The 22,918-nt window shown below is 38.2% G+C and overlaps 1 protein-coding gene across 4 annotated transcripts in view; it reads right to left on the bottom strand.

The window, feature by feature from the left end:
• The window catches only part of IKZF1 (IKAROS family zinc finger 1), a 68,077-nt gene that overhangs the window by 5,722 nt on the left and 39,437 nt on the right, over window positions 1-22,918 (bottom strand). Inside the window, exons 4-8 of one of the 4 annotated variants that reach the window (XM_059477972.1) lie at window positions 17,643-17,702; window positions 15,315-15,575; window positions 9,450-9,617; window positions 7,434-7,559; window positions 2,945-3,079 (exon numbers count right to left, since the gene is read on the bottom strand). In XM_059477972.1, the coding sequence (XP_059333955.1) occupies window positions 2,945-3,079; window positions 7,434-7,559; window positions 9,450-9,617; window positions 15,315-15,575; window positions 17,643-17,702 (750 nt within the window). The remainder of the gene's footprint in view (window positions 1-2,944; window positions 3,080-7,433; window positions 7,560-9,449; window positions 9,618-15,314; window positions 15,576-17,642; window positions 17,703-22,918) is intronic. The other 3 variants (XM_059477981.1, XM_059477990.1, XM_059477998.1) reach the window with 3 other exon arrangements.

Below are 22,918 nucleotides of genomic sequence, written 5' to 3'. Positions count from 1 at the left end.
GGTCTTGGAAAGTCCTAATTTGTCAAAAGAAATGCTAACAGAAGAATGGAAATTTTACCAGAAGATCTGCACATTATTTATCAACAATTTTCCACACTGTTTCTGCTCAGATTGACCATTCAAAGTCAGTGAAGAGACCAAAAACCTTCTAGCACAACACTTTTGCAATGATGGGGGCTAAAGTGTAGGAAGTCCTGTGGTCTGCATTTCCCACAAGATATGGTTTCATACCAGTTCCATGCTCTGCAAGCAGAGAAAGAAATACCCTGAGCATTGCATAAGTTCCCATAGGGGATGTAGGGTACAGACACCTTCTAGCTGCTATGCTACACAAGCTTCCAATTCCTCTTGTTTTCTTTCCCAATCATTCTGCCAATTTGAGGTTCATTTGTTTTTAATTCCAGATTTATCCTCTATAATGCTATACTTTTCAGGCAGAGTGGCCTAAGATTCAAAATAGGCATTGTAAAAGACTCTCGAATTAAATACAAGAAAACTCTCCTAACATGAACATAAACACTTTATTCAAGGAGGAAAAAATGAAGCCAAAATCATTCCTATTCCACAGGCACTGCACACCACTGAAAAATGGGGCTGGTCCTCATTATAAACAAAATTTTAGGCATCCAGAAAGCAAGATTTTAATATCTGTTTCTTGGGTAGTATTTGCTTTATGTAGCATAATTAGTTGGTAGTTGTGCTGAGAGAACCAAGTATTCATAAGAAAAATTTGTTTCCAAGCAAAGTGTCTGAAACACATACAAAGTTAGGGAAGGCAGGCACCATTTCTATATCTAGGCAATACAGTAATACTTGCACTCATTAAAAATAATAGCTCATTTCTGTGGTTATTAGAGCATAAGTAAATTAAACTGCTAATGGCTTGATGCACTTCAAGGTTTGCATTGCTCAGGATTCTGCAGCAGGTACTTAAACAGTAAAAATGCACTCACTGCATGTGGGCACCTTTCTCTTAGTGTTTTTTATTCCCTTTCTTGGCTGCCTGTTCTTTTAAATATTATAAGCATATATCAATTTTTTGTGGAGTTCTCACTCTCAGGTTTGGATGGCCAAGTTCTTTTGGGTTTGGGAACTATTCCAGTTCGGAATACAGAGAGAATGTTACAGGTAACTGGCTGGATTTGTTGAACAATTTAATTTTTGAAAGGTAATTAATTTAGTCTTGAGAAAAACTACTGAAGCAGAAGACACTCCTTCCTTTATGTGAAGGATGCCATCTTCTTCTTCTCCCTGAGACTCAGCACAGGTATTGGGACATGACAATTTACAGGAGCAATGAAGTACCCAAAAGCTCTCCTCAGCAGCCAGCCAAACCTTGTGTTAATCAGGAATTTTTCTATTGTATGAAGCAGCAGATGATGATTGGAAAGGAAACGATTTGTGCGCATTTTTTTTTCTTTTTAGAATAATTTTTTCTTTTGAAGCCTAGCAAATTTCCACAAATATCTGCTGTCAGTAGGTTGTCTTCCTACACTGCACCCTGAAAAACTGACAGGAAATTCTGCCCTCCTAAAACTCATAGCTAAACTGGCTGTCTTTATTGTTTTTCAGGGTGAACAGAGAAAAAAAGAATGTAATAGCCAGTCCATACCCAAGGATACATTACTATAGTATATTTGCTAGTACCTTTTAAATTTAAGTACTTTTAATCTTCCTAGAGCTTTCATAGAATTAGTATCTGGTCTAATGCAAACAGTTACTAGAGTGTCTAAACTAGTCTGGTTGGCCTTACATATATATTATAGTTGATATATTTTTGGTATCTATCTCTACTACAACTTTTGCCCTTTTTTAAGCATAAGCATTTCTTATCCTTGACAAACTCCTAGAATTGTTGTATTTGGACTTGAAAAAAAGCCTTGGAATTTATTTTAAAACCTTTTGTTGCACCTCCTGACATAGCTGAAACTCCCCTTTCTATGTCTAGGAAACACTAATTTTCCTTTCACCCCTGTGTCCTTGTTGAAGAAAGTATATTTGCATTTTCTGTCCCATAAACTGATCTTTTTTTTCCCTTGACTTTTGACTGAAGACCTTCTTAATGTGCATTTTCTTTCAGAGACTTTAATCTGATTGTTTCCTATAGAATAATATTTTTAAACGTACCGAGATTTAAAAAAGAACCTAACTAGATGTGAGTATATGCTGTCCTCTGATCTCCCATGTTTTAATTTATTGAAGAATAACCTTACCTAACTGACAAAATATTGTATGTGGATCTCACAAAACTGCTGTAATCCCTCCTTACCACAGGCCTACTAAACAGAACAATATGTGTAGCCTTCACTTTTATAGGCTTAATGTCAAATTTTTCATTGTTAAGACAAGAACTGCTATGTGCAAATGGGCATGAAATTTTTGAATTTTTCATAGAATGTACACAAAGTTTACATTTCATTTAGGTGCTGTTTTCAGACATATCAATTTGGGCTGTAAAAATAAACAGAGTTTATCAAAGGGTGAAGAATATTACCCAGTCTACGTTCAACTAGTCACAAATGCTTTCGGAAACAGCAATATGCCCAGATCTGAATGTCATTCAAGATTTCAATAAAATAACTCTCAAAGTTTGATCAAATGCTATCCCAATGGGAAACTTTTGTTCCTATCTTCAAGTTTTCAAGGCAACTTCAAGAATATGTTCAGATTTTGTAATGATCTGGTCTGTAAGCTTTTAGAAACACAGAAAATAGGTTTAAAATTGATCTCCAAATGTGAAAAATTAAACATGCAGAAATTTATGCTGGAGATGTTTAGTTGGTTTTTTCCCTCCAACACATCTCTGTATCTGCTTCTATAGAGATACATATTGTTAATTTAGCAAAACAAGTAAAATTATAACGCAAAAGTAAAAATGCTGTGATTTTTTTAGGGGGCTTTGTTTTATTTTATTTTTAGGAGACAGCAAACGTTTAACTCTTACCAACAAATTTCTGAGGCATAGAGCTCTTACGTTTGGCGACGTTACTTGCTAGTCTATCCAGCACGAGGGCTCTTTCTGACCCTATCTTGCACAGGTCTTCAGCCATTTCACTCTGGTTACTTTCGTCTTTTATGACTGAAATCAAATGACATCAGAAGGGTTAGGCAGGTTCCATTTTAATGGAACTGTTGTCTTAGGTTATCATTTGTCAGTCAATGTCTTTTGGCTCCCAAGCAGCTGGATGAAGGAGCTCAGCATATGACACACAGGACAATTCTGACTCTCGGTAACAAATTCCCTCATGCTGGTTAATCTATGTACATGCTCATGTTTTCCTCATTTAGGACACAAAAATGAGATAGCAACTGCAAGGTTTCTGCCTGTATGTCACATAATCACTCCACCCTTTGTTCTACAGCCACTCTGCATTTTTGTGAATAAATGAGGTCCGAACTTTATCCTGGACACAAAGCAGTTCACCTTTCCACTCTCCCACTGAAACCCTCTGCAATGTCCTTCTGCACCTCTCCCAGTGTATGATAATTGCTTCCTCAGAAGGAAAAATTAATCAACTTCTCAACTCCAACAGTGGAAGATCTATTTGCAAGCTACACCAACCCTTGTTTCTATCCCCTTTTATCCCATAACAAATATTTCAGTACTTCCTTGATGCTTTTTTAGACTTTAACAATTTAAATTGATAAAATCACACCTTCAGTGGAACACTAATTTCCAATACTCAAACCTGTTTCCCAACCTCCTGCTGCTGCTGAGACTCTGTAGAATTAGGAGCTTAATGTGAGGCTCTAGGAAAAGGAGACTATTTCATTTTCAGTATATTTTACTTCAGTACTTTCCTGCAGAAACAAAAGGGATGCATGAAAATGCACTGTCAAAACAATGACTGTGAAACAGGTATGGAAAGGTATTTCTGACTTCCAGCACCTAAGAGAAAGGCAAATGGACTGAGATCACAACACAATGTTTTGCTGTAGGCTTTCTGTTTGTGGGGTTTGGGGTCGTTTTGGTTTGTTTGTCAAGGGAGAAAAAGGGGTTAATTTTACTTTTATCTGCTACTAAGATATGGACATTTTTCCTGAACTTTTGGGTTGCTAATAAAGGAAGACGCAAAAGATTATTTTTACACTTTGATTCTTTGAGTTATTTCAATTAAGTGCCCAGCTCTGCTATATTTTTCCTTCTGTGCCTGCTGAGAATTTGTTTTATCACTGGATTAACTGGTTCACAGGACCCATTACTCTGGTACCTGGCTGTTTCTCAATAGCTGAGAACACACTGTTGTGATCCAATGTTATTCTGAGAATATACCACAGCTTATCATCCATATAAAAGGATGATTGTGAAAATTTTGTTAGACCTGAAATATATGAAATCAGCTCTGATGGATACCTGTGAGGAACAGGTGAAGTTTCCCATTCAACAGTACCCTGCAACCAAACTGAGGAATACACAACTGTTTCTTGAGTCCCTGCTGCAGCAGCACATACTGCAGAGACAGTGACAGTGACAATGACAATGCCAGTTCCGACGACAGTTATATGGAGTTTCATGGAATTATATTCCAGCCCCATATGACACTAAAGATTGTGACCAATGCAGGAAATTATAAGAATTTAGTCGTGAAGGTGCAGAAAACTAAAGGGTGTTTATGCTACATAGCCATCATTGAACAAGCACACACCAGCATCTTGTGCTGATCAAGGCTTCCAGGTACCATCTCAGGAAGAGACTTACAGAGAATCTTTCAAGGCAGACATTCAACAGGGACACAAAAGACTGAATATTTAGTTAAATGTTGAAATTATCAAGAAATATCTGTTTAGGATATAATAACATTTCTAATCAGTTCAAGAGAGGGTGAGTAATGTATTTAACAGTTAAACTTTCAATCTTCTAAAACTTCTTAAAAAAGAGGGCAAAGTGAATCATGTACTAATCCCCAGTACTTGCAACTGAAACCCTCTGAAATCTGCAACCAAATGAATAACTATTTCTCTATAATTTGGTGTCTGTAAAGTGAAAAAAAATCATGTCATCTTTTCAAACAAAAAACTCACAGTGACTCAAGAACTGTAATTGACCTTTTAAAAACTTCATAAACTACTTCTCCTACTGTTTTATTTAAGCCTGGTAAGACTTCAGCACACTTCCACTCAACTCAAATGCCAAACTACAGGTAATATCTCTAAGAGAAGAACTTCCCATGGACAGTGATATTTTAGTCCTCTAAAATAAGAATTTTGCAATTCAATTCATCAGGTTCCAATTTTTTGTAAAAGTTAAAAATGTAAGTACAATCTCTTGCTCCACTTCTTACTCCCTTTTACTCTATCTTACCCTTATTTAAGTTCTTTCTCAACTACATTTTTTAGATTTCCAAGCTGTTTAGGTTTAGGTTCTTTCTACTGACAATTTTTCTATGTGTGCTGCCTAAAGTATTTTAAAAAATCTGTAAAAAGCAATCTTGCTGTGGCAGAATGTCAAATCTGATGGACTAGCAGGTATTTTTATACGAATTCTTTGAATTTTGTTTTTAGAGATTGGGGGAAAAAAGGGGTCTGAATAATAACAGATCCACATCACACCTTGAAATAGTTTAAGAACAGTGATATTGTAGCTGCTTGCTTTTCTAGTTATATGATAGAATACAGTAAAATTCACACGGCATCCACTCATTCTCAACTGTTTTTTCTACATTTTCATCATGCAAAATATGAGGAAAAACGCAGGAAAATTTCATTTTTTTAGAACTGTATAGAATTGATTTTTTTAACTGATGACTAAATTTCTTTAAGAGTGAAGTCTTTGGCTGAATATGAGATTTAAACTTTTTAGTTAATTTATTTTTTTCTAATTTGCAAAAGCAGTCCTATAATGTCAAATATATTGAATATAGAAGAATATAAGAAGAATATACAAGAAAATATACATAAATAAATGTGTATGTAAGAAGAAGCCATTCTTCCAAAGCATTACTTAATTCCTTCAAGTTTTCATCCCATGGAGTTATTGGATATTTAGTATTAAGCTGGTGCAAGCTCTCCTTTCAGGATTTGATATAAAAAAGGGTCAGTCTCTAAAAGTGTTTCATTTCTTATTAAAGTTTAGGATTCCTAACATCACTTTCATCTTACTAAGACTTTCGTAGTAGTTCAGCTACTCATTCACACAGATTTTCAAATTCAGTGTGCAGGCACTTAAATTCATGTGCTAGACATTGAAGACTGAAATCCCAAACCAGAATATTTCCTCTAAATCCTGTCATGTCTTTGAGAAATAAGTATTTCTCCTTACTGTGTATTATTACATTGAGGTTTTCTATTCATATATTCTGCAGCCCCTCAATAAAATTAGAAGGGGAACTGCTCTAACATGCTGCCTGCAGAAGCATCTCAGTTGTATTCACTGCTATCATTATGTGCATATACTTTACATTATTTGATAGCATGTAAAAACATATTCTGGTTCTGTACAGATATAAAATATTAAATGAAGCATCATTGCAAAAAGGGCAGAGAGAACTTTCCATTTTTTCTCATTTGACGAGCTAAATAATATATACTGACAGGATTAAAAAGGTATGCAGGAAATGGAACTTACTGGCTGCATTTAAACTCCATCACAGAAACTGGATCTTCTCCATCTAAAACTGCACAAGCAAGAGGACTTTGTATGGCTAATTACTGTGATGAATCCCTTACAGATCTTCTAGATCTTTGTTAGAAAATATAATCCAAGCCCCAATATCTGCTTGCTCTCTTTCTGGGTATAGTTTTTGATATTCTCCAAGAAATGGACTTTACCTTCATCATTACACTAGTCTCAACACAAGTCCTTACCTCCCCCCAGTTTTCTTTCAAAGGGAAGCTTGGGAAGAAGGCTGTCAACAAATTATTAGTCATTCTGGACTATCTCAGATCAAACTGCCTAAATTAAATATCTCTGGCTTCATGTTCTCTTGCTTGGCAGAGTGAGATCCAAGCCAGATATTTCATCCTTGTTAGATGAGCTGGTCCCAGTGGTCAAGTAAGCCCTTTAAGCTGTGGCTGGGAAGGGGAGGAGATGTGCAGTGCAGAAAACTCTGCAGCACCAACTAGAACACTGGAATTAAGTCTTTATTGAAAATACATCCATAAGTGTATTGCAATATAGGCTTCCAAGAGAAGGTGGTGAGGCGATGTAGCCATATTTTCTTGACATGACAAACTGATGTTTTCCAGGCCTTGCAAGTGTTTTGCTACATGTTTGAATTGTACCTTGGCATTTTATTTGAGCTAAAAAAAAGTGAAAAAACAGCCAAATATTTATCAAATAAAGAATTAATCCAGACACAATATCACACATGTGGGGGATGTGTGTGACTCTCCAAAGCAAAAGTTGCCACAAACGGTACTACTGATTCTTTTGTACTCCTTTCTCTGCATTTATGACAGGACAGCAGTATTGCCCAGATAGACACTTTTATTACCTGGATAGATGCTGCTTGAGAGATTCATGGTTTGAAGGTAGTTATGGCAGCGTTCTTTATGTTCTTCCAAAGAGCTGCGCTGCTTGTAACTGCGACCACAGTATCCACACTTATGGGGTTTGCCAACTGGAGAAAACACAATTCATTATGAGATTCAGATGAGGAATTCAACAGCATATGGTAAAGACAAGAGATAAAAAGCCTACCCCAAAAATAAAGCCATGCTGTGGTGAAGGAAGATTTCATCAATTTAAAAAATGTGAGAAACAACTAATGGAAAACTGATTGTATATCTTTACATTAACAGGCAAATTCTATGGGTGCTACAAACTGATTTTAGATGATTCAGATCAGATAAAGACTGTGACATTAAATCTTTAAAAACAGCATCTACACAAGTTAGGAACTGAGACACCTTCAAAGGTCTGGGAGCGGTTTCTGTAGTGTCCAGTTGCACAGAGACTGCCAATGGACAAACTGGTGGTATAGGGAGGGACTTGATTGGCTGCAGGTCAGTTCTGGTGAACAGAACCAGCTCAACTCTTTTAAGACAGTCTTAGATTTTGTGTATTTTCTGCTTCTGGAAATTCAAGAAAAATGGCATGACACTTTATTTTCTGTTTTACATCAATCCAGATCGAGCTAGTTCAAGGAATTTTTCACAACAATACTTTTCGGTGTGCTTCTGGATTTGAATTTTCTTTCTTAATATGATAAGACTGTCACTTTATATGTGATTTCACAATTTTAGATAGTTACACAGCTTAATTTCTGAATTTTATTTACAGGTTCTTAGGGGAAAATCAGATTCAGACATCCAACTTGTTTTATAATGTATCAGTGCCAATTTGCCAGTTGCAGGAACTAATCATTATCTATAATTTAGGCATTGTCTCTTTAACTACAGAATCCTCAGGGTTTACCAAGAGTGTCTAGGTGAGACTTCATATATAGGTGTACATGAAAACCATGTTTCAAATTGTGCATCCATGAAAATCAATAAAAACAAGGAGAGGGAGGCAAAATGCTATTTAAAATATGTGCCTTCCTTAATCAGGCTGGGAAAAGACAGGACAACGAGAAATTATTTTGAAAATCTAAGGATCTTATTATTCAATACATGTGCTAGAGAAGAATCTTCCTAATTTTTTGGAGCACAAAAATATCACTTTGAGAGCTCCCCTTCTGCCACCCAGAACCCAAAACCCACTTTCACAAGTAACATTACCAGTGTCAATTCCAGCAAAGTGTATTGGAAGTCTCCCATCCAAATAGCAATTTGCATTTGTAGCTTAGCTTGGGGAACTAGATGAGATGGCACTCTGCTTTTAAAGGCACTTTAAATGTGCTAAATTGGTTTTACTTCACAGAAGGTATGTGTGACTGTGGCTTCTGTCAAACAATGAGAGGTTCATGGTAATGGGAAAGTGCAGCTATTCAAAAATATTTATTCATATCTCCATATTACTGTTGAGACAGATGCTAAAAAACTCCATGAGCATCCTCTTTTGTGGAAGATGATTATCTTTCTTTCTCCCACCCTCTGCCTTGTCCCCACTCTCTCTTTCAAAGTACTTGTAATAACAATGTGCAACAAATAACTCCTGCTAAATGGTGTAGGCAGTATTCACTCCTCAGGCTGAAGATGAATACAAGACTGTATTTCAACTTCATATTATCTCTAACCCTAAAACATTCATCAACTTAAGTCATGTTTGTACTTCTATGAAATGGATTACTCACACGGGGCTCGTAAGATGAAACTCTAATACAGAAACTTTGAATCAGCCAAGAAGTATGGGAAAAAACCCAGTTCTTCTGGTGAAGGGTCGTGAGTGTGACGTGTGTTTAGTAATTTCTTGGCTGCTAACACGCTGTGACCAGCTCACAGCTTGGTTAACCCCAAGATGGGGCTACTCAGGGTGAAAAGAGCTCTCAGGATTAGTGGCCACCCCCATCTCCTCAGCGGGTAGGGTAGTGATAAGCAGCCCTGGTTATTCCCAAACCTTTGCTTACCTGAGTGAGTCCTCAGGTGTCCCGTGAGGGCATCCCTGCGGCGGCAAGCATAGTTACACAGGTGACACTTGAAGGGCTTTTCACCTGAGTGCAGCTTTATGTGGCGCAGGAGGTTGCCCTTCTGGGTGAAGGAGGCTCCACACTGATTGCACTGGAAAGGGCGTTCTCCTACGGGAAGAAGGGGAAAATATGTGAGAACAAAAAAATCTTACGCGGTAACAAGAGAAAGATTTCAGGGAGAAAGTTGTTTTCTCACTGCTGCTCTGTGACTTCCACCGGCTGCAGGTTTGATATAACATGAGGCTTTCAGACTAAACCTGCCAGTTTCTTAATGCTTCACTGGCTGGGTCAATTTGATCTGAAAATCTAATTTTTTTTTTCTAAATCAGAATGGCACATCACAATGCAAATTCAAACTCATTTAAATAAAGTGACTGCAACATTTTGTGTTGAAGAGCCACTCTTCCTGATCAGCAGTTTTGGAATAAACCAATATCCAATTTTGCATGTTGTGGCATTTGGTGGGGTTTTTAATGTGGCTTTTTTCAAAGGGTCTTTAAAATATGCCACTGAAGCAGCAAAATAAAAAGGAAACTCATTAAAAATGCATTTCAGGATCACAAGTTCATTTCAGCGTTACATTCTTATATTTAAATGAAAGGCACTTCATTATAACAGTTATAATAACTTCTTTTCATTTACATTTTCCCTGTATTTTCCCTTTCAATTTCTTCTCCATTACCTGTCTGTCCCTAAGCAGCCAAACCAGGAAAGAGACAGAGAAAAGAGAGAAAGCTAGAGAGTAAAATCACAGAAGTTAAGACAGTGCAAAGGAAGCCCTGTACTTTCATGTCTAAGTCCCGGCCCTTCTATAGGTAAGGTATGAGCAGAGGAGCTGCACAAACAGGCTCTGATGGCTTACACTTTGGATAGATGGGGAAAAACTTGAAGAGATGCAGCCTTGATTTGTCTAAACTGGTGTTTGTTATCAAGGAAGTGAATCAAAGCCTTTGCAAAAATTAATATGGCTGTTGTTTGCTTTTTAGTGTTGTTTAAAATCAATGTATTTTATTAGTTTGGGGTTTTTTGGTTTTTTCTTGTATAGTTTTTAAAACATTTAAGATGGATGAGGCTTTTTCTGAGATCAATGGGAAATAAAATACGTTTCCAGTTGTACCAGATAGGTATAACAGAAAAATTATACCTTAGAGCATTCTATCAGCCAGAACTGCTTCTACATGCCTGTTTCTGTACAGTCCTCAACTAAGTCAAACTAGCCTTTAAAAGACATTTGCTGAATTTTGTTTCTCTTAGGCATCAGTTCAATCTGTTGTAGTAAGTATAGTGTGTCAACATTAGAAACAGCTCAAAGATGACCAGTTCTTAGTTATAATTTCTTTTGGTGTAACAATAATATTGTATTTAAGATTTCAGTGCTGAAGTTAAAATACTAAAATAAAGAAAAACAAAAACAATTTCTTCCTTCTCTCTCACTCAAACATCATGTACCGTTTTGCACACCTAGGATGACTTTTTATGTGCACATACATGTGCATATATGTGCAGCATGATAATTTTTGACTTCTGGGTAACGCATCAAAACAGCTGAAGATCAATTAGACAGCAGCACTGTCCCAACCCAAAAACATGAAAACTGCCATCCAGGCTGGCAGCTTCAGCATACAGCAAATAGCCAAATGGATCCCCTCTATGGCAAGACATTTTCATTGGTTAGTTTCAAGCACAGCTGCATAATGCCTGTCAAGCCAAATGAGCTCACTTTCTTTGTCAAGTAGCTCTGTTCATCTAAACTATACCCACATCTGGTTCAGCTGGGGTGGCACACAAAAATGCCAGCATAAGCCTTAAAGGACTTTGAAATGTACTTCATAAACCATGCATGGTATGGTTAGGGAGAAAAGAAAACAGGTGTCTCTCTACTTCTTAAACTTTGGGGCAGTTACTCAGTGCAGGAAGTATTTTTCAGAAATGGACTGAAACAGTAAACGGAAGAAGTCAGCTCAGCAAGGCGGGCACATTCAGAAGAAGTAGTTAATTCTTACTAAGTAGCTTTTCTAGCATTCATTTCTGTTATTTTTACTCAGAGGACTGTAAGAAGACAAAACAAGAATGATAAAAGTACTCCAGGAATGAAATGTAAAGCAAGTAAGAATGCGATGTATCTCTAGCCTACATCCCTCCCAGTCACAGGGTGAAGTCTTGCACTAAGTGGAGAAGATGGATGGAGCATTTGAAACGAGACTGCTGCACACCAAATACTTCTACAGAACTTAGAGTGGGATCAGATGTAAGGAAGCCTGAACTTATGTTCCTGTAGAAGGAGAACAACATTGTCACTAAAAGACCCTGAAGCTGGCCCTTAGCTGTCCATGATGCAACTACTGGGGTGAGGAAATGCCTCCTTTATTGAGCTCAGCAAAACTCCCAGACCTGCCAGGATGCTGACAGCTACTGATGGAAGGTTACTGGGTGTGGTGATGCCTCCAGAAATGAGGATGGAACAGGATGGAAATAAAAAATACATAAAGACTCTTTTTCTAAACAGTCTAAACAGTATTATTTTCTTCAGGTCTGAACAGTACATACGTGTCCTTGGCATGTAGCCATGACCAAATATAGGCCCAGGAACAAAAACTGCAGTGGGACCCTGAAATCAATCAACCATTATCACCGTTGCAGTGATTTGCAAGCCTTAGTAGGAGCTTGGGCCCTGAACCAAATATTCAGTGAAGAATACTTATAATCTTAATGAAAATATTTCTAATTTCTTAAACAATGACAAGATCACCTAACACTCAGAGACCTCTAACAAGCAGACCTCTCTTTCTAAAAAAATTTGAGACATTCAGAACCAAGTAACAAGATGTAAGTGAACTAACTGGTGACTTAACTTAGTCTACACATAAGAGGCAATATATACACTTATGCACACGTATAAACAGATATGCATGAATGTGCAGATATATGCACAGTGAGCAAGAGAAGCCTGAATGTACCCTGAGGGTTCAGTATCAGGGAGCAGGAATTTCTTTCTCCTTTCAGGATCTCCCTTTTCTTAAACACCAAACAAGGCAGTGGCAAGCTGGAGAAAATGAATGTGCTGAAAGGGGAGTGAGAAGAGTTGGGCATCTGTGAGTTGGGATTTGCTCTGCAGATCTAAGCAACAGGTAAGGTGCTAGGGAGCAGTCAGTGCTGTACAGCTGCCTGCAGACAGAAGAGGGCAGAAATATCAGGTGCTGCTCTGCATATCTGCACTTGGCAGGTGTATTCATTAAAAACAATTACATCTTTTATCAGGTCAGGCAGTCATGTTATTTTGGCACTTTAGTGTGCTAGAGTTTTGTTCACTTATCAAACATTTATTTAAGAAAACCTCACTGCATATGCAGGTTTTACATGAATTAGCAGCAAAGTAATTCATTTGTGAGGCTTATTCCTTCACCAGGCATGTACTGAAATGGGCTTCGGCATAGTCAGTTAAATGTCTGTAATAGTATATCCCATTTCGACTTTAATTTTCACAGCGCAGCTGAAAGGAAAAGCAGTCACCACTGTTTCCCCATGACATCCCTTTAATTTAAACTACCAGCTCTGAACTTCCACTCCTTTGCCAGCCCCTGAAAAACCACCTGAGCTCATTCAAAGAGGCTGCTCAGGAGAGGAGCTGAGGATGAGGCATGAGGGAAAGCAAAGGTTTTGCATGGAAGGACCTAGGGACAAAATTTCATACCCTTTAGTTTTATCAAGTGTAAAAGAGGGTTGTGCTGAACAAAGTGCCTCTCGTGGGCTGCTTCCACTGTAGGCTTGAACTATATTCCCTTATTAAAAAGAGGGTCTAGTTGGTAAGGGAAGAGCTCTGCAAAGGGTGAAGAAATCTTCAAGTGACAATCTTTGTGTGGTAGCACCCCAAGCACCCCTGGCAGGCAAACGGGTCCCTCTGACAGGCAAGAGGTTCGGGGAGCTGAAGGTCTGGGGAAATGACCTGGCACTCAGTGAAGTGGCCCCAGAGGATACTGTCATAGGGACCAGGCAGCCCAGCTCATGCTCAGAGACAGTGAGCTGGGTACCAAGGAGCTCATGAGAAGCAAAGGTAGCTGCGCCCACCACCTCCCTAAAGTCAGGTGTGCTCTCACACAGGCCATTTAGCCCTGGTGCAAACACTGCCATAGACCCTTAGGGACCTGAAACAGCTCCTCTGATCCAGCAACAGTGGGGGTTTTTCAACAAAAGAGCAGTCTGCTTAAGCAAGCACAAAAACTTCTACCTCTAAGTGCATTTCAAGTTGCAGCATATTGTTTCAGCCATTACAGCAACCTCTTTAGCCCTGTTTAAAGGGCTCACGTACGAGTCATTTTACATGTTCATTTTATCAATTTTTAAAGGAAGGAAAGGAAAGGAAAGGAAAGGAAAGGAAAGGAAAGGAAAGGAAAGGAAAGGAAAGGAAAGGAAAGGAAAGGAAAGGAAAGGAAAGGAAAGGAAAGGAAAGGAAAGGAAAGGAAAGGAAAGGAAAGGAAAGGAAAGGAAAGGATCAATCAGTACTTTTTATATCTTGGAAGTAGGCTACAGCCTCTCTTCTGAGTACCAGTTGTGACTTTTCCAATAATTGTCTGTTCTTCCCTGACAGAGGGATTTATCACATAGAATTGAAGAGTACTTAGAAGCAGGCAATGTAGCAGCATTGCTTCTGAACGTGGCTACCCCATGTTACACTAACAGATCGCACGATTCCATGGCTCACAGTTCCTGTGACAGACAGTAACACTGAGGGCAATGGAACACACTGTGGGCCTTTTCACAAATCCTCACCATTTTAACGCTGAAAGCACTTTGTTAATCTCACTGCTTAGTAATTCTGGGAAAGTTACTTAAGCAAGATTGTGAGGATATGGAGGAAGAAAGAATCTATGTGTTTATTGGCACAACTATTTCAAATGTAACTACAAGACAGGTCAATTCTTACCTTAAAAATATTTTAAAATTTGCTCTCATTGGAATATTCATGTAAAAATGCCAAAACCCAAATTTATTTTCAAAGCAACTTCTGTGAAATAACAGTACAGTTTGGTTCTTCTCTTTTAGCTACAAATGACATTAAAGTTTAGATTGGAAGCCTAATTTTTAGACATCTTATATCAGGCAAGGTGAGACTCACTCTTTACTTTTTCATTTGTTTCAGCCTCTTCTTTTTGTCCCTCTTTGAGACTTATCAGAATTAGAAAATTGAGAAAAGAATATTCACAGCACTGTGTAATGAAAAGCCATCCCTGTGGACACAAAATCTTTACATGTCTCTTTTAGTGTCCTGGTGGAAACACTTTAGCGCACATTTGACCCATGACAATACTTGTTTTCACTTAATGAAACACCGGACATGAAATGTAAGTATTTTTTGACCAAGTCTGTCAATACAGTTCTCGTAATAAATATTTTTCCCATCACTTATCACTGATCCATAATGAGCTTTTCTGTTTTGTTGGCAACATAACAACTGGGTTAATTTCAGAGTTAGCTACAAATGGGCTTTTCTTCAGCATTCTTAGAAATTTCTTAAAAATTAAACAAGACTTCTTTTCTTTTAAGTTTGATTTTTCAATTTTTTTTTGTTGTTTCAAATCAAACAAACAGCACAATTTCTAGCCCAATAGATGAACTTCCATGAAGAAATCTCAATTTCTGTGCAGGCCGGAAAGATGTACCAAAATAACTGAGTTCCAAAGGCTCACCCATGCTGCGTTACCTTAGAAGAGGCAACACGTGCATGATACAGAGTATAAGTCTTAGTTACTAACTACAAGAACTAGGCCAGTTCTTGTCAACTATAGGAAAAACTATGGCAGGCCTTACCAGTGTGGCTTCGTTTGTGAACCATGAGCACATTGGGACCGATGCAAATTATCCCACAGATATCACATTTTAGCTTTCCGTTAGGAAGTCGAATGCCTCCAACTCCTGACAAAGCCTTGCTGCCTGGGCCATTGTGTGAGCCATTCATTTTCTCTCCTGCGGCATCAAGCATTCGTAAATCCTCCGCACATTCTTCCCCATTCATTTCACAGGCACGCCCATTCTCTTCATCACTCTGAGTCTCTATTTTAATATTACCAGCTGAAAGAAACAATACAGGATGCCACTCAGTTTGGTTACAGAACAAATAATGTGGCAAAGAAACAATCACATGAAAGGAGTTAATTTCTAAACAGCATGTACAATATCACTAAATAACAAATGCTGTGACCTCAACTGTAATTTTGTGGGCAATATGACGAGTTTGTAACATGTGGAGCAATGAACAGTGAATACCACTACAACAAATACGAGGCATCCAGGGAGCTGGGAACCCAAAAAATATTACAAGTCTGTTTCTAGGTTGCTTTGAGATTTTTGTGTCTATAGCTTTCATTCTGACAACCAGGCTAATTGGAATGAAACTTAAAATTAACCCACTTCATAGGGATTTGTCCAAAACAATTGTGAAAGTAAGTAACTCAACTCAATGGATGAACAGAAAATGCAACATTCTCCACTTGGCAGGAAGATTCCTAGGGTTGTACAGAATCCAAAATTTTGGTTTGCAGTTCTACAGGGTAAGCAATGCCAATGGTAAAGCAGAGTACAAACACTGATAAAGAAATCAGGGTAGGGAAGGATGGAAGGAAGAATTTAAGGAAGCCATAGGAGTGATAGTTGTGCTTCTCGGACAGCAAGATTAGGATTGCTGAGTAATTGGAGACTATTACTATAACCAGAAGTTATGATTAAAAACCAGTCAAATAAAAAAAGATGGATGGGAAAACTATTATGATTTTATAGGATAAATCCTTTACATTGTAATCCCATAGGTGACAACTGTCTGCAGCCAGAATAAGAATTTAGGTAAATTTGCTACAGCCACACATGTGACAACATAGAGGCTAGTAAATTTGATGTGATATGAACACAGCAAACTTCAACATTAAGGAAAATTAAGCAAAAGGGTCAAGATTCAGACAACTTCATGCCAGTATTCATTCCTCCTCTCTCCACAGGATTGTATGATGTTTTATGTATTAAAAAAAAATCTTTGCTATTATTTCCCTCTTTTCTAATCTGGTGATTTTGGTGAAAAAATATTCTTCATTAGGCTGGAAAGGATCATTTCATTGCCCAAAATCTTACTTTCCATACAGTAAAACCCCTCTCACCTTCATCCCACCCCACCCAAAAAAACCAAAGAATTTACTTCAGTAGGTAGCTAAGAATATGAGGGATCTGTTTCACCCAATAAAGTCCGGGTCTTTTTCTTCTGTGGAACAACAGTTTTATGGTAACCTCATTTAAAAAAGTGATGGTGTAGCAATAAAATAACAAAAAGCTACAGACAATAATTACCTCAAGAGATTGAAAGACTTTGATATTTCTTTGAAATGGAGAGGATTGACAAACTCTTTTCCGATACATCCTGCAACCTCAAAGGTGTCCCAGAAGGAGTGCAAGGACGTAACTGACTAGAGTATCTGACTCAAAATCCTAATGGGAAACAGAAGCCTAAAGGTGTTCACATTTATGAATACTGCTTGACTGGACACCTTTTAAAAAGTTTACCGGCCTAGGTATTTTAATGTTTTTTCAAGTATTGCATTATAAGAGAAATCATATGCAAACCAGAATAAGTGCATATCATAAATAGCAGTTTTCCTTTAAAATGTATGTTCTAGAAAGAGGAATAATTTAGTGATATACCAAAAAAATCAATGACCAAACAATGACTTCCAAAGATGGCATGACTGGTTAAACAGAACTGATCCTGCAAGTTTAATGGGCTACAACCTCATACTGCTGTTTTCACCATGGCAAATGGAAGCAATACAAATATTTGGCTTGAGTGTATGACAAGATTTTCCACAATTTACATCTAATTTTTTTCCTTTCAGTTATAAGAATAATAACTATGTATTTTTACTAAACAATTATAGGCTCCTTGCCTGCCAGGAATTTGGAGAAGGTAACTTTTGAAGCAGATTTTTTGTTAAGTTAAAACAAAACACACATGAACAAAACAAAAAGATCAGACTACTTAAGTGCATGCAGACAAACATACATTACTCAGAAATGAAATGACACAAACAAAAAAAATCATAAAAGTAGGAACTAGATGGAAATGCTCTGTAGTGAACTGAGTTTCAGTATACTTACTAGAAAAAGATTTGGGAATTATTGCATGAAAGTCCCTAAAGCCTTCCGCCCCGTATGCAGCTGCAATAAAGAAGGCAAACAGGATGCTGGTTTGTGGTACTGCTAGCAGTAAATGTAAAAGAAGATGGCACTATTGCTATAAGTAAATACCTAGGAGAAAGACAAAACTATCATCACAGAAGCAACATAAGCAGTTTAGGATGAAGGAGGAACAGGAGAAGGACAGCTGGCAGGGGAATCCTGACTCGTCTAGAACATTCCCATCTACGAAAATGCCCTTTTCTTCCAAAGCAGCCAACAAGTTTTATCATGTTTTCTAGAAGCATTATGTGCTCTTGGGTATTCCCCTTGCCTGGGCAGTAATTCCTGCTGAAGTCAAGAGGAACTCTTGCTAACTCTTGTCTCAAAAGGGTCAATCCAGGCCCCTACAGTGCAGCTTCCTCAGAAATTATTTTTTGCCAATATGCCCTCCTTCTGTGACAGAAATCTCTTAAACATCCTTGTTTCTAGTCTCTGCAGTTATAAAAAGTGAAATTGTGTTGTTTTCCTCTTACGCCTGCTGGTCTTATGCAATGGAAGAAGAGGGAGTTCAGGTTTATATATATATATGTTTTTATTATGTATATTGGCATATTTTTGGTTTGTACTTCTAAGGCTTGTCCTCACAATTTATTTACAAAGAACAGTTGTACAAATATATTATACCCTGCATATTATAAGTAGCCATACAAATTACCATGCCATTGGGCATGCTGATACAGGTAATGCTGGAGTTCATTACTTGACATAAGCAATGACAGGAATATTGATCTAGCCAATATTCACTAAAGTTCTCCACAGCTACATCCTGGACTGCTGCAGCTGTACTGCTCAATGAATGTCCCTGCGCAGACCAGGCCGAGTACCCAGGATGTGCATCCATTCACCAGTGCACCTTGTGGCAGAGGCTCAGCTCACGTGCAGAGTTCACTTTGCCAGTGAGAGATGGTGGACATTGAGGGCATCTGACTCATCCTGGGTCCTCACAGAAATTTCATTGGTCTAATTAACAAAAAAAAGTCTCTGCCTGCTCAAACTTAGTACTTCTTGTGAATCTATCTGCAATACAAGAACTGGTGAAAAGAGTCCCACTGATGTAGGAGACCCAACAGGAGAGACAAATCACTCCAGTAAAAATGCTAAGGACTTTTATTAAATCTAAATAATAGGAAAGGCAAGGTATACTTTCTTTCTTTTTTTTTTTCCCCTTGGGGGCTTAAACTGAAAATAAAAACCATCAGTGTTTTCTACTTTTGTGAGAGTGATCTTGTCCCTCCCTTGTTATAGTAGAGAAATCACTTATGGAGCAACAACGATGTGAAAAATACCTGTAAACCATATTTTTCATGTGCACTGATTATGAACATACTCAGACTTTGTACCCATTTCTGAAACTGCTACCCAACACAGTTTTTGTAGAAATAATTTCTGTACACATCCATAGCTATGTACACACATATGCATTCATTAATTAGCTTTAAAATAACTCATGGTAATAACTTCTCATTGGCTCTTCTAACACCATTAAGAAATTACTCAATTATTAATTACCTTCAATTTGGTTGGAGGTAACCTTAAAAGGCTCAGTATTTTATTCCCTTTGTACACATTATCACAATTCAGGGCTGTTTAATACAAACCTTTTTTCTATGGAAGGGGTGCAGAGCTCTTTGATGTCACTGAACTGACAGCTTTCCCCCATTCCTTTTTTACCTATCCAGAGTGTGGAAAAATTACTCAAAAGCGGGGCACTGGCTGGGTCCCTTGTGGTCTCTTATGTTTACTGGAAATTTCACTTTGGATTTTCTGAAGAGCATTTTAAATTAATGTTAAAACATCTGTTCAGTATTCTACGGCTAAAGGTGATTTACGCAAGTGTTGGAAAAAAAAATTTGATATGTCAAAGGGGAGAGAGGTGATGATATAATTTATCACTGAAGAGCAGCATTGCTGGCTCCACATCAGACTTGGGCTGGGGCAGTCACGAAAGCAGGATGGTGTGAGAGCAGACAGCGTCATACTTCCCTGGGAAGAGCTGAGCAACATGGAGATGGAAGGGAGGCATTTTGCAATGAGTGAAAGAGCTGATGGCAAGCAGAAAGGAGAAAACAGACCTCCTGGGAAACTGGACGTAGAGGGTGGCTTTCGAAGGACAGAGAAATAGGCAGCTGGAAAAAAGATGCAGGGGAACAATTAGTAATTTGTTTACAATCCACTGCCAATTTACCTTCTTTTTTAGCTATGAGAGTCCCTCCCAGCTGTAAAATGCTTTCAGTTTTGTGAGACTTTGGCAATGGCATAGGTCTCAGTACCTGGGCCATAATTCTATTTCGAATGGGGCATTCACCTCCCAAGTCATATTGTTCTCCAGAGGGATTTTTAAAGACAAAAAAAAGCATAAGACCTGGTTATCAAAGGTTTTTGAAGAGTAGCAGACAAAGACAAATCACACTGAAGCTTCTGAAACATTTAAACAATAGAATTATTTGATTTTTAATGGGATTTGACATTTTATCCCAATAAGTACTAAACTGTATCTTGTGGCATATACCTGCCTTTAAGAACTTATCCTTTAGACATTATTTGAAAATAATCCAAATAATTTGGTTTGGTGTCATGCAATGTCTTGTTTGTACTTTGTAGCCAAGAGCAGAGAGAGATTCCTCTTCAAGTGTCTGCAAATAGTTTGGGTGCCTGTAATATTTTGTTTTCATGGCTTGCTTTTTATTCCAAGACAAGTCAGAAGTATTTAGTTGATATTAGTTGCTGCTTAAATCTTAGCTTTAAAATCCAGGCGTTCTCATGATGACAGCATAAGTATTCAACCAGCAACCCTACCTGACTCATTTGAGCAGTACCTTATCATTGTAACTATGAGGAAAAAAACTTTAACCCCATCCTTTCTAACAAATGATAGAAAATGTTGCTAAAAAGGCAGAATAAGATGAAGAAACCCCACTTATCAGGCTAAAATAAATCACATCAGCATGCCAACATGTATCAATAAATGCAGACAGGATCTCTTCTTGTTTACATAGGTACTCAGAAAATAATATTGTCAGCAATCCCACCTGTCATTTCTGATACAAGACATAACAGCTATTCTGTCTTGTAACTGCATATGAAAATTTTAGCATTTGGTTTTATGCACTGAAATCCTTCCCCCTTTCCTTTTTATATCATGGTCATTTACTGTGGTATCAGCTCTGTTCTCACCCCACAAGAGCTCTGCAGGTGTAGGATGCCATTCTCAGAAATGAAAGTTGCCTTTCCACAGAATATTTAAGGAGCCATTATTCACCAGCCAGACTTGACAACAAACAATGATGACCAATTCTTTAACTTAAATTATGTTTCCATTAATAATTTCTTTCCCTTATGAGCTCTGAAGCAACACAAATAACTGTGTGAGTGTGAAAAATGACAACAAAAGGTCTGGGCAGAGGAATCATAATGCAATGCCTTGAGCTCTTCCTCAGTCTAATTCAGATGACACAACAGAACAAAGATGGGACTAATCAAACTAACTGGTTTTTTAGCTACAGAAAAAAGCAGGTGCATCCAAGTGCTCTTAAAAATTACTCTTCTGCTCCCTCCTTTCTACATAAGCACTGCATTGGCAGTGCTAATCAAGTGTTTGTGGTGTGTCTCTGTGTAAAATGCTGAAAGTTAGAGAGCATTTGCAAAGGGAAACAAAAATAACAGAAAGAAGAGTAGCAGCAGGAACTGCTGGGACACACCTGCAGGTAGAGAGGCTGGTGCTGACGGATAAGGAGATCCTCGCTGCAGGGTCCGTGCTGCTTCCTTTGACTCCAAGTGCCAATCAGCCCTGGGCAGCCAATTTCTTCCCTACTCTAATTCTGGCTTTCAATCAAATGGATATTATTCCAGAAACACAGGCATCCACAGATAAGCTATCTCCCATGGGACAACTGGTGTGAGGAGCTCCACCCATGTCATCACCCATGACTGCAACTTCTCCCTGCTGCTGTCTGGGGGAGGTGCCCGCCCCGTGAGCCAGCGTCAGCGCCTGCCAGCATGCACAGCCTGTCCTCAGCAGAAAGGAGCAGGGAACTGTGCTTCACTGCATTGCAAAGCACATCAACATGTTTTTCTAGGGGCTACAGTGAAATCAAACTGTACGGAATCAAACAAGTGAACAAAACAACCAGCAAAGTATTTCCTCTCTAGGTAAAAAAAGTGGCTTTTGCTCCATTGTACATTCTCCCAGCAGCCTCCTGTTAGCTACCTACAGGAATTTTCTAAAGGACCAGTAAAGATACATTGGTTAAAGACAGATTCAAATAATGCCCTTAAATATACACTTGGAGATATGTGCCTTTTATACACTTTTCCAAATTTGTGTTTCAGTAGGAAATGATCTGTAACCAAACCAAGGGGCTGGTCTAGTTCATATTTCTTGTCTTTGTTGTGACACTTCCTGGTACCTTTTGTACTGGATTCAAGTGTTTTTCCAAAGGACAGTTAGCTACCTGGCTGTTTGAGGTTCATCATCTGAACTATAAGTAAAACTAGACTTTAAAGGCAAGAGAAATAGCACTGTCAGGAAATGCCATACTAAACCTCTTTCTCAAGTTCTACACGTATGTATCTACATGCTTCCTAGATTGGAAATGCTCTGCATCTTTTACTGGCTGCATGATGGAGAAGCTAAGGGAACTGTTGCAGCTTTGCTGGTAACAGAGTTTATTGACACTTCTCTGCTTTGAGAAGTAAACTCCGAACACTCAAACTGAAGAGAAAGATTTGCTGACAAATGATAGTAATAACAGCACTTTTAATTCTCAACTTTTTTGAATCTCTTCTGCTTTTACCAGATTTTTGTTAATATGGGCATTAAAGGATAAGGGAGTATTAAAAGGGCCCTTAGCAGGAAATTTTTAAAAAGCAAAGTAACCTTAAGTAACAATGCACAACAGTGAGGTGAAAAAAATAACCATACTTGAAAACATTCTCAAGTATTCTCAAGCACATACAGATGTGTCCCTGAACGCACGTGCTTATGTGCTGAGACTGGAACCTCCAAAGCTGCATCCTCCAAAAAGACTGCCCGCACACTCACTGTGGCTTACACTCTTCCCCACACAGCAACAGTAATCCAGGAAAAGCAAAGCCTGAGATATATGATATCCTAACATTAATAAGGCTTTTCCTTTCTCTAATCCTTCCACAAAGCATGATTTAGTGAAATTCATGGGTGTTGACCCATTTTCAAT

This window comes from Ammospiza nelsoni, chromosome 1 (genome assembly GCF_027579445.1).
Source record: "Ammospiza nelsoni isolate bAmmNel1 chromosome 1, bAmmNel1.pri, whole genome shotgun sequence".
Lineage (NCBI taxonomy): Eukaryota > Metazoa > Chordata > Aves > Passeriformes > Passerellidae > Ammospiza > Ammospiza nelsoni.
The sequence above is the reverse complement of the archived record's forward strand: the minus strand, read 5'-3'. Positions and strand labels throughout refer to the sequence as shown.